The sequence below is a fragment of the Leguminivora glycinivorella genome, chromosome 15 (assembly GCF_023078275.1).
Source record: "Leguminivora glycinivorella isolate SPB_JAAS2020 chromosome 15, LegGlyc_1.1, whole genome shotgun sequence".
NCBI lineage: Eukaryota > Metazoa > Arthropoda > Insecta > Lepidoptera > Tortricidae > Leguminivora > Leguminivora glycinivorella.
The window spans coordinates 1,450,226-1,465,532 of NC_062985.1; the positions used below are offsets into that span (position 1 = coordinate 1,450,226).

The following is a 15,307-nucleotide window of genomic DNA, read 5'->3' on the forward strand; positions in this document are numbered from 1 at the left end:
TAAACACTTGGGCAAACAGATCTTACTAAATTCCTTGAGTATTCTACATTTGTTGTTTGATGGTTGTGTGCTTAATATTTACAAATTTGAAAGTTTAGGTTCTGCAGAAGCATCCCCTTATACCTTATCCAATTTTCTACATTCCAGCCGCCACCCCACAACGATGGCGACTCCTACCCAATGCCGCGCGTAGTCTTCCGCATGTTCGACTACACCGACTGCCCCGACGGCCCGTGCTCCCGGAGCTCACTCCATCGAACGCTTCCTCATCGAAGAACACCTCCACAACATCATTGAAGCGTACCATTTAGAACGCAAAGAATGCGCCGCTCAACTACTCTGTTTCCCATATAAGGGTAAAATACCCTTAGAGTATTGTATTGTTGAAGTTATATTCGCTGAACTGTTCAACCTGCCTCGGCCGAGGTATTTGGAGATATGCTACGGGTCGATTTTGATTGAGCTGTGTAAGCTGCAGCCGTCAACGATGCCGCAGGTGCTGGCGCAGGCGACTGAGATACTGTTCTTGAGGATTGACACTATGAATGTGGCTTGCTTTGACAGGTTTGTATTCTTATTTGGATACTATCATTTGGCCGCGGCTTCGCTCGCGCTTCCGCCCCTCATTTTAGGGAAGTGGAGGGTTAGAAAAACAAAAAGAAGCCCATGCACTCTCCATCCCTTCCACTATCTCCACTTAAAAAAAAAAAAAAAATATTTCTTTTGGCCACCTAAAACGCTGTCAGCGATGTATTGACGTCATCGAATTCGAACCTTACTGCATGTCATTGTTTTGACTGACACTGACATGTTGAACTTTATGCCTTCATATTTAAACAGTCAGAAAATTTTGTTTACGAGTAGAATGACCTGATGCACAGATAATCTATAGATTAACTTAACATGACATTTTTTTTTTTTTTTCTCTTTTATCTGCCATCGGCTATGCTTAGCCATATTTAGATTTTTTGTGTATATATTATAAGTTGGAGAGGTATTCCATTAAACACTCTCTCATGATGTTCCTAGAATTTTATCTTCTAGTGCCTCTGGTCCAGACGCAGTATCTCCCATCTTTTAAGCCTGCTCGGGTTGTCGTTAGTGTTCACCACGCCTGATTACGTAAAAGTATACTTTAAAAATATTTTTTGCCGTTTTTAAGTCATAATAAAATATGGTAATATTTTATTTTGGTTAATTCGACAGTACTTAATTTTATAAGACAGTTTTTAAAAAAAGGTCAAGGTCTAGTAGCCTATTGTTATTTGTAGATCTTTAACTGTTTTCAAACAAATTATACATTTTTGTAGATTCGCATACTGGTTTGCATACCACCTGAGCAACTTCCAATACCGCTGGTCGTGGGACGACTGGGAGGCGTGCACACAGCTCGAGCCCGATCACCCGAAGCCGCGCTTCGTCAAGGAAGTGCTCGAGAAGTGTCTGAGGTAAGGTACCTCTGCTCTAAGAAAAGAATATTCTGAGGTTAAGTACCACTACTCTATGAAATGAACATAATGTATCTGAGGTAATTAATGTGTCTCTATGAAGAAAAAGTGTCTGAGGTAAGGTACAAGTGACTGCAGGTAAGGTACCTCTACTAAACAGACATGAAACTGTTGTGTACCACCTGAGCAACTTCCAATACCGCTGGTCGTGGGACGACTGGGAGGCGTGCACACAGCTCGAGCCCGACCACCCCAAGCCGCGCTTCGTTAAGGAAGTGCTCGAAAAGTGTCTCAGGTAAGGTGCCTCTACAATACGTACATGAATCGGACTATTGTATACCATCTGAGCAACTTCAAAGAAGTTCGCGTCAAGTGTCTGAGGTAAGGTGACTCTAAAAAAGAAACAAAATGTCTGAGGTAAGTTACTGATTTATATTACTAGCATTCTCAGAATTAACTAAAGTCCCTTATCCACCTAAGGCCCAGCCAATTAAATAAATTGAAAAAAAAAATTGCCACTGAGATTTGGACTTATAGTAGACTTATCTTTGCACTGAAAGAATCGGACGCAACCAAACAAATGCAACTGTGTTCCATACGATTCGAAATTAATCGAACTGAATAAATACTGTATTTAAAAATACCACAGATAGGATCTTGGGCCTTAGCCCGTTTCCACATTATCCGATCCGATATCGAATGTCGGAAGGATTTCAATGAAAAAATCCAAGATGGCGCCTGTAATGTATGGGATATCGGTCCTACATCCGATATTGAATCGGATAATGTGAAAACGCACTTAGGAGGCCATGTCAACGAGTTTCTGTTAATTTATAAATATTACTAACTGTAAATTCTCATTGTTTGTCAGGTTGTCATACCAGCAGCGGCTGAAAGACATGATGCCCGAAGCGTTCGCGTCCTTCGTCCCGCTCAAGCCAGAACCCATCTACAAATACTCCATGGAGGGAGCTGGTAAGTCCACATACAATCACAGACCAAATAAGTTATCCAGGTTGCCTAGGCAACAAAGACAAATATAATTGGTAGATGTTCCGCGAAGCGCTTTGCTTCTTCGTTTCTTATGCGCACTGCCAAGAAGTGGAATACCTTGCCGGCGGCTATATTTCCGAGCTCATATAACTTGGTAACCTTCCAATCAAGGGTGAACAGGCATCTTCTGGGCGAGCTCACTCCATCGTAGGCCATGTCTTTGCCTTCGGTTAGTCTGTGGCCAAGAGTAAGCCCTGATATAATAAAATAAAAACTAAGAAAAAACTTACCTCGGAATCATCAAGAGAAATTTATGGTCGTTGGTCGCCTAGAAGGGCGAATGGCACTACACCTTTATTTGATTGAGACAAGGATGATGTCTTCAATACCATGAAACTGGATAATGGTAGAAAGGGACAAAAAGTAGCCTATGTCACTCTTCATCCCTTCACCTATCTCCACATAAAAAATCACGTCAAATAGTCGCTCTGTTTTGCCGTGAAAGACGGACAAACAAACGGACACACACACTTTCCCATTTATAATATTAGTATGGATTGCTTCATAATCTCCGATCCTGTTGGATAAAGCTAAAGGTTTCTAGAGTACTCAAATAAATTATATCTTAGATACATTTTTAAGGTAAGTAAGTAAAACACCATAAAATTTCAACCGTTTACTTTTCATATAAAAATAATTTATTTCATCTTATTCTAAACTTATCTAGAATGTTGAAATATTTACACATCGGTAACACGAGCTGTGGGCAAGAGTGCGATTCGATATACTATGAGTTTACAAATAAATGCTTTTGAATATTTTGTAATACTATTCCTATTTGGCTCACAACTTCAAACTTTGATAAACCCACCCCACCCCCTTAGGAAATATCTACACTTTCACTGAAAATCTGGCCGTTGGTATCCTCCATAGAGGAATAAGTAAGGAGTTTTTGTTCGTCGCGTCGTCTATTGACAAGCAGCAGTACTGATAATGTACGCTATTTGACGTGTGATTGACGCGTGGTTGACGCTAGGTGTCACTACAAATAGCTTGTATTTACTGATGTATGGAGTTACAACTCTTTCTTTAGCTTATTTATTCCTCTATGGTGTCCTCAGAGCATATAATACTAGAAAGCGGATAAGCCGGCAGACGTGTCACAGTTGCTAGCTCAATGAGACATGCTGATCGTTCGCATGTACACAGACATCAAAGACATAAATGTAACTCCGAGACGGATAGTCTAAGAAAAAAACGTACCTCAAAGCCAGAAAACGGTACCGTGGCCTAGATGGCGTTACACCTTTGGTTGACGCTCGGCTAGATGGCGCTAATATTCATATTTGACATTTTAACACATATCAAGCTAAGGCACTGGTCCCACCGCGAGCTAGTAAGCTATGAGCTATCGGCTATAAAAACGATCAAAAGATAAGCGCTCTCGTGCAAATAAAAGAGACACGGCTATTTTGATAACTCACCGCTGGGCGAGTAACTATAAACATCGCCGTGTCTCTTTTATTTGCACGGGAGTGCTTATCTTTTGTTCGTTTTTATAGCCGATAGCTCATAGCTTACTAGCTCGCGGTGGGACCAGTGTCTAAGAATATGGGCCAAATTGTCAAATCTGACGTTCAAAAGTTTTAAGCCTGTGTTGAGAGATGGCAGTCTATGCACTGTGATTACACATTTTACTTTGACAATAACTCTCTATAATACTCGATCCTCTTTGACAGACATGGAAATGCTCGTGTATTGCGCAATAGTCCAATAGGAGCGTCCATCTACAAGTGTGTGTGATTTCAAGAACTTGCGACACTCGTATACAATACAAATTTCCCGGCATATCCAATCTCCTTCCTTTATATCTATGGGTTTATCCAAGTTTGAAGTTATACAACTCGTTTATCCTACGTACGCTTACAACAGTGTTCTTGACTCTAAAATCCACCACTCACCGAAATCTTTAATTTGACATCTACGAGTTCTACTCCTGTGGTTTTTAAACATACAAACAGATACAATCTTCTCGAAGAAAGGTAAAATGATGACTAAAAAATTTGGTCAAAGGCATACTGGCTCAAACTAGCTAATCTTCAGTAAGTGAGAGATACAAAGTCTGTAGATTTTGAGATCAGAGCAGGAAAGAATTAAAGCTATGATATGAGTATTTTAGGAGCATTTAAATCCCGAAAACGCAAGCACTGGAGCACTGTTTTCCTTAAGCATTTCCAAAAATTATTTGTCACGTATACTTTTACTCCTATGACGCTTAAGAAAGTCAGAGCGGACCCCAGGCTCCCATGAGCCGTGGCAAATGCCGGGATAACACAAGGAGGATGATGATTTGTCTCGTATGTATACTTTTACCCCTATGACGCTTAAGAAAGTCGCGAAAGTCGGGACATAGTGTAGACAATAAATCTAAATGCTCCTTTAGAAGGTACTGCAAAAATTCAGTCTACTCCATGGCCATGAGTTCTAATAAACTGAAGGGACGTTCCTGATAATCTTCATACGATTCGTCCCCGTCTTTCGCGTCTCTCGAACCTCTCCGATCCTCGTCTCCTGGAAACTGAAGCTCTTCGTCATCTAAACGTTCTTTATCATCATATTCGTACTCATCTTCATACTTCCCGTCTCTATGTTGCCTGTGTTTCTCATCGAAGGCTTCAAAGAAATCAGCGAAATCGTCCTCCGCTTTTATAAATTGTTCTTGATGGGTGCTTTCTTGTTCGTCTATTTTTGACGACTCGTTATTCTTTGAATCTGTCACAGAATCGTCGAACGTAAATCCTCCGAAGATTTCTTCGAAAATATCAGGCGTTGAAGATGGATTAGCCGTTGTGGTTGTACTAGTTGATGAAGTTGTTTGTTCTAGTGCTTGAACTTTTAACCCCTCTTCTTCCGGTTTCTTATCCTCTATTGTCGTTTCAGGCGTCTTATTTTCTATTGTTGGTTCTTCTGACCTTGGCTCTGGCTTTTCTGCGGATATTGTCTCGTGTATACTCGATTCCTCTGCCCTCCATTCTTCAGACTTAACTTCTTCTGTAGTGTTGTTATGAGTCTGTAGTTTCTTCTTCTTACACTTGGTTTTGTTTTTCGCCGCGGATAAAGGTGTCGTTACTACTACTTGTGCAGTGGCGTCTGCCGGCTCGTCTTCACTTTCTTCTATTTCGTTTGTAGTTTCATTCGGAGTTACCAATGCTGATGTAGAGGGGAGGAACTCTGATGTTTCTCTTGGCTCCTGATTTTCATCTCTTTCATATCTTTCATAAGGATCGGAATCATCAAAATCATCGTCAGGACCAAAGGAATATTCTGGTAATTCACTAGTGATGTAAACATGATCTGCTACTTCTTCATAGGCTGGGGTAGTTGAATGCGAAGCACCTTGGCTAGCCGTAGAATCCGTAGTAGTTACTGATTTAGATTTATACGGACTGACGACATGATCTTCTTTACCTTCATCGTCAAATTGCATATCTGAGAATTTAGGTGTAGACGTAATGTAATTAGTGTATTTAGTTCCCTTCCTTCTTGGCTTGATTACACCCGTAGGTGGTATGACAGTCCGTGCTTTTTCCTCTTTCTTATCATGGCCTGTTAGGACACTCCTGTATTTTAACGTTGATTGCCTGTAGCGGCTTTTTGTTTTCGGTGGTTCAGTATCCGGGGCTGGTGTCGTTGCTTCAGTAGTTGTCGGAGGTGGCGTGCTAGTTGTCGTTGTATGAACTGGTGTAGTCGTTGGCTCTGGAGTAGTAGTTGTAGTTGTCGTTGTCGTCGTTGTTGACGTTGTCGTAGTAGTTTGCGCAGTTGCAGACGCTGAACTTGCTTGAGGAGTCAGATCTTGCTCTTTGCGTTGGATTGGACGTTCAGTTGTAGTGGTAGTTGTTGTAATGCGCTTGTGTTTCTTAACTTTTTCTGGTTTAGTGAATTTCGGTGGTGGACGCGTGCGTTTCTTGGGCTTTGGCGTTGTCGTGGGCTCCTCAGTGGTGGTAGTAGTGGTAGTTTTTGTTCTCTTGGGTAGCCGCTTGGTGGTCGTGGTTGGTGCTGGTGTTGTCGTGGTTGTTGTTGACACCGTTGTCGTTGTCACAGGACTTGGAGTAGTTGTTTCGGAAGTTTTAGGTTTTGCTTTCTCAGTAGTAGTCTCGGCGGCCATCGGCGTGGTCTTGGCGAACGCGCCCAGCACGTTGGTCCACTCCGCGTCGCTGTCCTCTTCCACACTGTGCGCGGTTATAATCTCGGGTGCTGTCGTTGTAACTCGTTGTGCATTTACGATTTCGTTCTTCTTCGGTGGCTTCTTAACGGTCGAATTTCGGAAATGATTGTCGCTGGCGGCTACAGCTTTCTCTGTCGTGTTGCTGTTCCCGTAACTCACTGTGATCGGCCTAAATGCAGTGTCAAGTAATGGATCCGGTTCTGAGAATGAGGAAACGTCTAAAACTTGAGGGCTGGGTCTGAAGTCGGTCGGACGAGGAGGCTTGTGGAGCTTCGACGAGTGAACGAGTCTCAGAGGTGGCATCGGCTTGAAAGGTTTCTTGTCCATTGTCACAAAAACTCCAGGAGGTGCGTTGTAGACTGGCGGCCTGACATGATCCGTGACGTAGCTAATTTTCACCGTCGTCGGCTTCTGTTTGTTATAAGTTTTCGGTGGATGCACGTCAGGTCTCTGAGTAGTCTGAGTATTTTCTTCACTGCTCGGTTTCAATGGAGTTGTAGTTTCGATGGTGAAATTCTTTTGTGGCAAAACCGGATTGGGTGGAGTCGGGATCACTTGTGGCCGTGGCGTCTTCCCGGGTTTGTAAGGCGGTCCATGTCTGTGATCCTGGTGGTAGGGTGCGCTGACGACCCCTATTTGCTCTATGTCCAGGTAGTGCTGTTGGTGATGCGGCTGGGGCGGCGGGGGGATAGGCCGGCTGTAATGATTACTGTATTTGTACACGTGGTGGGGCTTGTGGGACGTATGTAGTTTCTTCTGATGATGCTCACTCGGAGAGCCTACATATCCTGCCTTCTGATTGTCATTGGGCGAGCCAACGTACCCTGCCTTGGAATACTGTTGGTATATAGGAGGAGGTGGATTGTACTGGTTGTGTTGGTACTGTTTGGGCTTGTACCGTGGTGGGGGTATATCATCTTCATCATCGGAGAAAAGTGAGGACCATAGTCTGTCGAGGCCGTTATGATGCTGTCTCGCTTGGTTCCTTGCAGCTATGTTCTTGTGGACCCAAAGGGCTCGCTCGGCGCGCGTCGGCTGAGTCGGTATCGGTACCGGCTGCACAGGTACAGGTACCGGTACCGGTGCCGTTGTAGGCTCATAATACCGGTTCTCCAACGGCGCGTCCACAATTCTCTCCGGAGCGGTCTCTCTGACAGTGAACGTCCTCGCCGGTTTCTCATGCTTCTTATGTTTCTTCTGAGTGATCACTGAGAACGTGAGCTCGTAATGATATCGCCCCGTGACATCTGAATCTCTCTGTCGTATCCTCTTAACTGACCAGAGCGCTTTAACGCCGTCCATGCAGTTTTCCCTGCACTTGTCTTTGAACTTGTCGTCTTCTTTGAACCTGAATCCGCCGCTCTCCTCCATCAGTTTACCCTTGGCCATCATGACAACATCGCCAACCATGGGAGGGTCTTCGTTATCATTTCTTTCGAAGGGTGCTCGCTTGATTTTGTCCCAGAGGTCTTTGTCGTCAAGATCGTTGTGTTCAGGGCTCCCCTTGGCTATGAGTTGGTCTATCTTGTCCCTGACGAGAGTGAGGTAGACGCTGTGGCGGAGCGCGTCTTCCCAGTAGTGGGCGGGCTGGTGGAGCACCTCCTGCAGCGTGGGCACGCGGTCGGCGCGCCCGCCCCGCCATCCCCGCACCTCGCGCCACTCGTTCAGTGGTATCGGTGTCGGCCGGAAATCTTCATCCCCTGCTCCTTTTCGTATCTGGAACCATGGCATTGTATAATTAGATTGTGTAGAAACATGCATGACATGATTTATAGGTATCGCTGGCGATAGGGAAATATTTGCAACACTTGGTTAGCAGTAGTTCGCACGCTAAGTGCTACGTCAAGTATGTCGCTTCAATAATAGCATTGTAACATTTGTAACTGCTAAGTAATAACAATTATAGAATTAAGTACATGCTCGTTTGGGCGAATATTAGACATCAAAAACTAAAATATCGAGTTAAATGTATTTATTATCTAAAAGAGGGAAGAATATTTAATCGCAAGGTTTTGCACTAGAGTCGAATCGGGTTAAATCTTCGATTGAAAGAGCGTAGCTTAGCCCTTACTTTTGTAATAATTAAACAAAATAAACGTCTATGTAATGTCTATGTGTTACAGTAATCATTTCCCTTCAGTAATTCTGTTCTATTTCAAAGGAACACCATATAGAGTAGGCTTGTGTCGTTCACGAACTATGAACTGTTAGGAATAAAATCCCATCAATGACCGAAATGAACTGAATCTTTCCGTGGTCTGTGAATCGGTCTTTGCTCATTTAGTTCAGTATAGGATCGGCGAGCGCGAGCGGTTTGGATCGAGAACGAATGTGTGACTGCGCCGACCGAGAGCGAGAGCTACTTAGCAGAGCAACAAAAAAAAGTCCAGTTTTCATATTAAACTTCGGTTACTTACAACCTTTCGGCCCGGAAAGTTTCTATCTGTAGACTATTCGTATCATTTTGACACTATTCGGTCCCATTCGTTCTGATCTTTCTGACCGCAGTGGTCGCTGGTCTGGCTGAACTAAATGAGCAAAAGACCTAAAAGAGCGAACTAGTTCGTGGGAGCGATTGAACGAGATCGGAGCGCTCCGATCAACGAACGAAACGGCACAAGCCTAATATAGAGAAAACCCCCACCAAAGCCTAGTAAATAATACACATGACAAGTTCGCCCGCGCGATGACCACAAGTACCACAACACAACCCAGGAACTTTTCCACGCAAAAACGACCGAATACTGAGAGATTACATCACATTTTCTCCAAATCCTTTTGTTATAATTCACTCCACATATTTTCCTCCATTATCGCTTCAATTTCACAATTGGAGTAAACAAGCTATTATTAGAATTGTAAAAAATATTTGAGCATGCGTTCGAAAGTAAAGGAAAGTGTGGCGTGCCTCGCTCGCGTGCCGCCATCGCCAGCCGTCCCCTCAGTTTCCAATACCGATTACAGTACGATTTTGCCTGAAATTCTTTATTACTGGATTATTGTTTAGATGTGTACGTCAATTTTGACTGAAGGATCTAAAAAACCTTATGGTTTTTTGAGAGATGCATGGAGCATTAGAATAAAATAAATTTCTTGACATTCGAACTGTGAATGGGCCGCGGTCCCGGGTTCGAATCCCGGTAAGGGCATTTATTTGTGTGATGAGCTCAGATATTTGTTCCTGAGTCATGGATGTTTTCTATGTATATAAGTATTTATATATTATATATATCGTTGTCCAAGTACCCACTACACAAGCCTTCTTGAGCTTACCGTGGGCCTCAGTCAATCTGTGTAAGAATGTCCTATAATATTTATTTATTTATTTATTTATCCACATCACCTTCAAAGGACCTGAATATCCGCTTAAAATGAATGTCAAATTTTCAATTAGCCGTTTATATGCCAATTTCTAATACCCTTCAGTGCCACTCTTGGCAAATAAGGGGTTGAAAGAAAACGAAACTGTGACATTGCAGTGACAGGTTGCCAGCCTCTCGCCTACGCCACAATTTAACCCATATCCCATAGTCGCCTTCAACGACACCCACGGGAAGAAAGGCACTGAAGCTTTAGTAGTTTCATGTGTTCTGCCTACCCCTTTATGGGATACAGGCGTGATTGTATGTATGTATGTATGTTCTAATACCCTACAATAGGATTTTGCCTGAAATCCTGCACTGGTCCTTGCCATCAGAAAAATAATATTTTTTTAAATAGAAATTACCGCGATTAAAAAAAAACTTTGGACAGATCAGTATCATCTAGAAGTTGATTTACATGATATTGAGGTCCCTTAAATTACTTGACGACACCCCCATATTCATAAACGTTTTTCTAAAGTTACCTATCAAGCCGATAAAGTTCGTTTGTCACTTTCTATCACACCAATGCGTCGGAAAGGGACAAACGAACTTTTCCCCTCACTAGCTCGGAAACACGTGTTTTGTCCTTTAATACCAGTGAGTAAAAACGCATTTTATTCACTAGTGAGTAAAGTAATTTGACCTTGAATAAAGTCAAATTAACTGCTTTAAAATTGATAAAAGTAGTTGAATCTAGTAATAAAGATGGTTTACCACCTGTGAAACTACTGGAAGCAGTGATAAACGCAGTTTTTGCGTTGTAGTTTCCTCGCTATAGTGAGGGGAAAAGTTTTGTGTTATACTCGGGTGCAAATGTATTTTACTTCTCGTGTGTTAAAAAACTCGCAAGTTCAGGATTCTATTCTCGAACCACTAGCTTCGCTCGTGGTTCAACTATAGAATCCATATCCATTCACTTGCTCGTTTTTCAATTCCACACTCGGCGTTAAAATACAACTTTGCCCCCTTGTATAACAAATAACTATTATCGGCTTGATAACTTTAGAGAACGTTTATGAATAAGGGGGACTATCTTTATTATTTTTTACAACTATAAACCTTATCTAATTAACACTGAATTCTTAATATGATTTTGCGCAAACCCCCTAACAATGGTCTAATCGCGACCGATAGACAATTCGGCGGCAAACTGCGGTCGACTTGCGAAATATTCTCACCCGCTTGAGTGTCAAGAGCGAAGGTTAGCCTAATTTATATGATGTTCATGACATTATGATTTATATGCATAATGGTGGATTAAGTAATTTCATGCTTAATTATCGTCACAAAACTGACAGTGAGTTAATTATTGTTAACAACTTTCGGTAATTGGGGGGTCCCAAATTCTGAAAAACTTATTGGTTATCGTCGAAAAATTCTTCTGTTCTATAATATGGATTTTTTTATCTGCAATAAATGTTTTTTTTATACCACATCTCGGACACTGGCGATCCAATGTATGAATGAGACGCGTTCCTATCTAGGACACATTCTAAGCTCGTGTAGGTGGACGCGTACCATGCTCGTATGAGTGAGATATGACAGGTCGACTGTTCGCGTTTTTGACAGACGGTAACTGTGAGGTAACCGAGAGGGGGTGGGCGGCACTTTCAGCGGGGAGCGGGAGTAACTATACTGTACGATAGTACTCTTTATTATACTGTGTCTATCAGTGGCGGCTGGTGAAAATTTCTGCTAGGCAACAATGAGCACAAAGAATAATCAATTTTAGGCAAGCCGGTGGGAATCGGCTTGTATGGACGAGCCGCTGCTAGTGTCTATACATTGCAGCTGAGGTGTAAGGTTTTGACCGAAACAAACAAGGTTGGGAAGGTATATTAGGTACTAAGTGCTGCAAGGTATTCTAATATTCTCTACCAGTCATATTTTTGGCCAACAAATTTTGAAAAATACGAGTATTACTTTGAGGGCAGAGGGTTAAAGGATTTTTGCCAGGAGTCGTTTGAATAATAATTATAAGGTGTTCAATCTTTTTAATCCTGGCACACCGATTACTACAGAGTATCTGGGAAAAAAACAAACAGTTTTCATGTTCGTTCAACAAGTTTTTTTGGTAAAATAGCGCCTACGTGCTCTTTGGTTCAAACAACAAGCTACTTGTCATTTGAGTCGGCAATATATTTGAATCAACAAGTCGATTTTATAAAAACAACCTGACACATATTGTTTTAAACATACGTTTGGCTGATTCAAACGGATAAACCGCAAGTCGAACTTGTTAAATTCACAATGCAAATTTCTCTCAGACAGTCGGGCACAAAATCTATCGATTAAACGACCGGATTTCTTTTTCCCCCTAGAGATATTACGGCATAGATTACCACGGGGAGTTTATGATCTAGACCCACTTGTTCATGTAGCGCGACGACTTATCGTTATAAGTTATACCGGTTCCATTCAATTTTACGTATGATAATCGTAGCAAGGTAAAATGCATTTGTGTAGATCCATAGATTGTTTCTTGGTAGCTGGATGATTAATGGAAGGTATTGTTTCTAAGTTTTCTAACCTTATTTACTTCACTTTAAAGTATAACTTGCAAAATTGTACTGAATTAATGATTACCCCCCATATTCATAAACGTTCACTAAAGCATAAATTAAATATAACAAGATCATACCATCCCATACATTAAAATGCGACCGCCTAAGACCGCGCTTACACTCCACCACACATAGATGGCGCCACAAAAACAATGTCTTGTAGTTTTCGATTATACTTATAGATGGCGTTAAGTGTCACTTTTGACATAGATTTACGGCTTGGAATTGACACTTAATGCCAAACTACAAATAATCGGTGGCAACAAGGCATTTTCTGTGGCGCCATCTATGTGTGGTGGAGTGTAAGCGCGTTCGTAGGCGGTCGCATTTTAATGTATGGGATGGTATGATCTTGTTATATTTAATTTATGACTAAAGTTAAAGCCGATAGAGTTCGTTTGTCCCTTTCTATCACACCAATGCATTTATTTACATTTAACTACATTTATAAATAATATGTTCTGTCAGTAGGTTAACACACACACACACATTTTCTCTAACATAGTTTCTGTATAAGTGATCATACGTTCTGTTTAGTTATAAGACCTAGTTATTAATTTTCTGGGTGCCCTGAAAACCAGTCCCGCCTCTATAAGACACGGTATTCGCTGAGTGGCATCCTATTTGGTGTACTAGTTATTAAGTATTATGTACTTGTTTTTTGTTATGTATCTGTATGCCAAATAAATATTTATTATTTCTATTTCAATACGTCGGAACGGGACAAACGAACTTTATCGGCTTGATAACTTTAGTGAACGTTTATGAATCAGGGGGTTAGACTATGGGATACGGGTTAAATTGCGGCGTAGGCGAGAGGCTGGTGTGCTCTGCCTAACCCTTTTTTGGGATACAGGCGTAATTGTACGTGCATAGTCAACCAATTGAAACCCTAGGCCACTGTAGAACTTATGTCATAGTGACTTTATAAATCAGATTGTAAGAAATCTCTTATTACTGCTTGTCATTTTGACTTTTTTTTTTATACTACGTCGGTGGCAAACAAACATACGGTCCGCCTAACCTATGAACGCCTGCAACTCAAGGAGTGTCACATGTGCGTTGCCAACGAAGACCTTCGCTCACTCGGTCAGTAAATTTCCGATTTTAGAGTCGACAGTCGCGACTGATATCGTTCAAACTCGCTCGTTTTTAACCCCCGACGCAAAAACGACGGGGTGTTATAAGTTTGACGTGTCTGTCTGTCTGTGTCTGTGTGTGTCTGTTTGTGGCATTGGCATCGTAGCTCCCGAACGGATGAAAAGATTTAGATTTAGTTTTTTTTTGTTTTAAAGCTGAGTTAGTCGGGAGTGTTCTTAGGGACCATCCACACTCATAAGACGCATGTCTCGGGGCGCGCAACGGACGTCTCCGCCACGCCGCCTGAATGTAATTCAAAAAACGTCTCCTCAGTACATTTTGTATAGGAAGGACGTAAGACGCGCCCCCAGGCGACGCGGCGCGCGCCACGCCACCGCCACGCCGCCTGGGGCGCGCGACGCTTAAGTGGGAACGCTGCGATACGATACGATACGATCATTTATTGATAAAATATATTTTACATGTCATTCTCTTAATTCTAAGTACTTATGCTAACAAATCTGTTACATAGGTTTATCAGTCTTTGGTTAACCAACCAGTTGATTTTTTTTTTTTTTTTTACATAAATAGCGTTTTATTAATGGACGTATTGTGGCTTAATTATATAGCTCAGTCTGCCTTAGCCATGTTTCATGAAAATATGAAAATCGGTCCACTATGTCGCGGTCGGGGGTTTATGCAAAATTTTAATTTTGTGGTTATTTTTTCGTAGCTTTTACCCGCGGCTTCGCTCGCGTTAAATACGAAAATAGCGGAGTGCTCCATACAAACTTCCACCCCCCATTTTAGGGGAGTGGGCGGTTAGAAAGAGACAAAAAGTAGCCTTTGTCACTCTCCATCCTTTCAACTATCTCCACTTAAAATCAAGTCAATTCGTCGCTCTGTCTTGCAGTAGTTGCAGTGAAAGACGGACTAACGAACAGACACACACTTGCCGTTTATAATATTAGTAAGGTACAGCGGGGCAAATCCCGACTGGGGGGCAAATGTAACTGGTCCATTTTTTCCGTTCCAAGTGTCTACGGGTAATTTTTGGTGGGAGTGTTCTGTGGATACATAACATTAGTTATAATTGTCCCCCAGTCGAGATTTGCCCCGCCGCATTTTACCTTATGGATTTTTAAGGAACGCAATAATACTGCGATACCTAAAATATCTCTTAGTGTTATAAAAACATAATAATCGTAATAAACAACATCGCTGTATCCGTTATGTGTATGTTTATTTTACTCGTAACAAGATGAACTGTTGAAAACTGACATCCGGCGACATAATTATCATAAACTAGCTTTTGCCCGCGGCTTTGCTTGCGTTAGAAAGAGACACAAAGTAGCCTATGTCACTCTCCATCCCTTCAACTATCTCCACTTAAAAAATCACGTCAATTCGTGTCTCCGTTTTGCCGTGAAAGACGGACAAACACACAGAGACACACACTTTCCCATTTATAATATTAGTATGGATACATACAATCGGTAATAAGTTAATAACCTAACCTAACCACAAAATTAAAATTTTGAAAAAACCCGATTTTCATGAGACGTGGCTAAGAACACTCCCAACTAATTCAGCTTTCAAACAAAAAAAACTAAATCAAAATCGGTTCAATCG

At 41.8% G+C, this 15,307-nt stretch overlaps 2 protein-coding genes across 2 annotated transcripts in view; one reads left to right on the forward strand and one right to left on the reverse strand.

Annotated features, from left to right (window-relative positions):
* LOC125233758 (nuclear cap-binding protein subunit 1-like) overlaps positions 1-15,307 on the forward strand; it is a 44,122-nt gene that overhangs the window by 1,052 nt on the left and 27,763 nt on the right. Inside the window, 4 exon segments of the mRNA XM_048139834.1 lie at positions 148-233; positions 235-564; positions 1,311-1,448; positions 2,320-2,423. Coding sequence (XP_047995791.1) covers positions 148-233; positions 235-564; positions 1,311-1,448; positions 2,320-2,423 — 658 coding nt within the window.
* LOC125233756 (mucin-5AC-like) lies at positions 4,131-8,806 on the reverse strand. Its single transcript, XM_048139830.1, has one exon. The coding sequence runs from the start codon at positions 8,425-8,427 to the stop codon at positions 4,906-4,908; it is 3,522 nt and encodes a 1,173-aa protein (XP_047995787.1). The 5' UTR covers positions 8,428-8,806; the 3' UTR covers positions 4,131-4,905.

Coding starts and splice junctions, on each gene's coding strand:
- LOC125233756 (XM_048139830.1), bottom strand. CDS start 8,427: ATGCATGTTTCTACACAATCTAATTATACAATGCCATGGTTCCAGATA.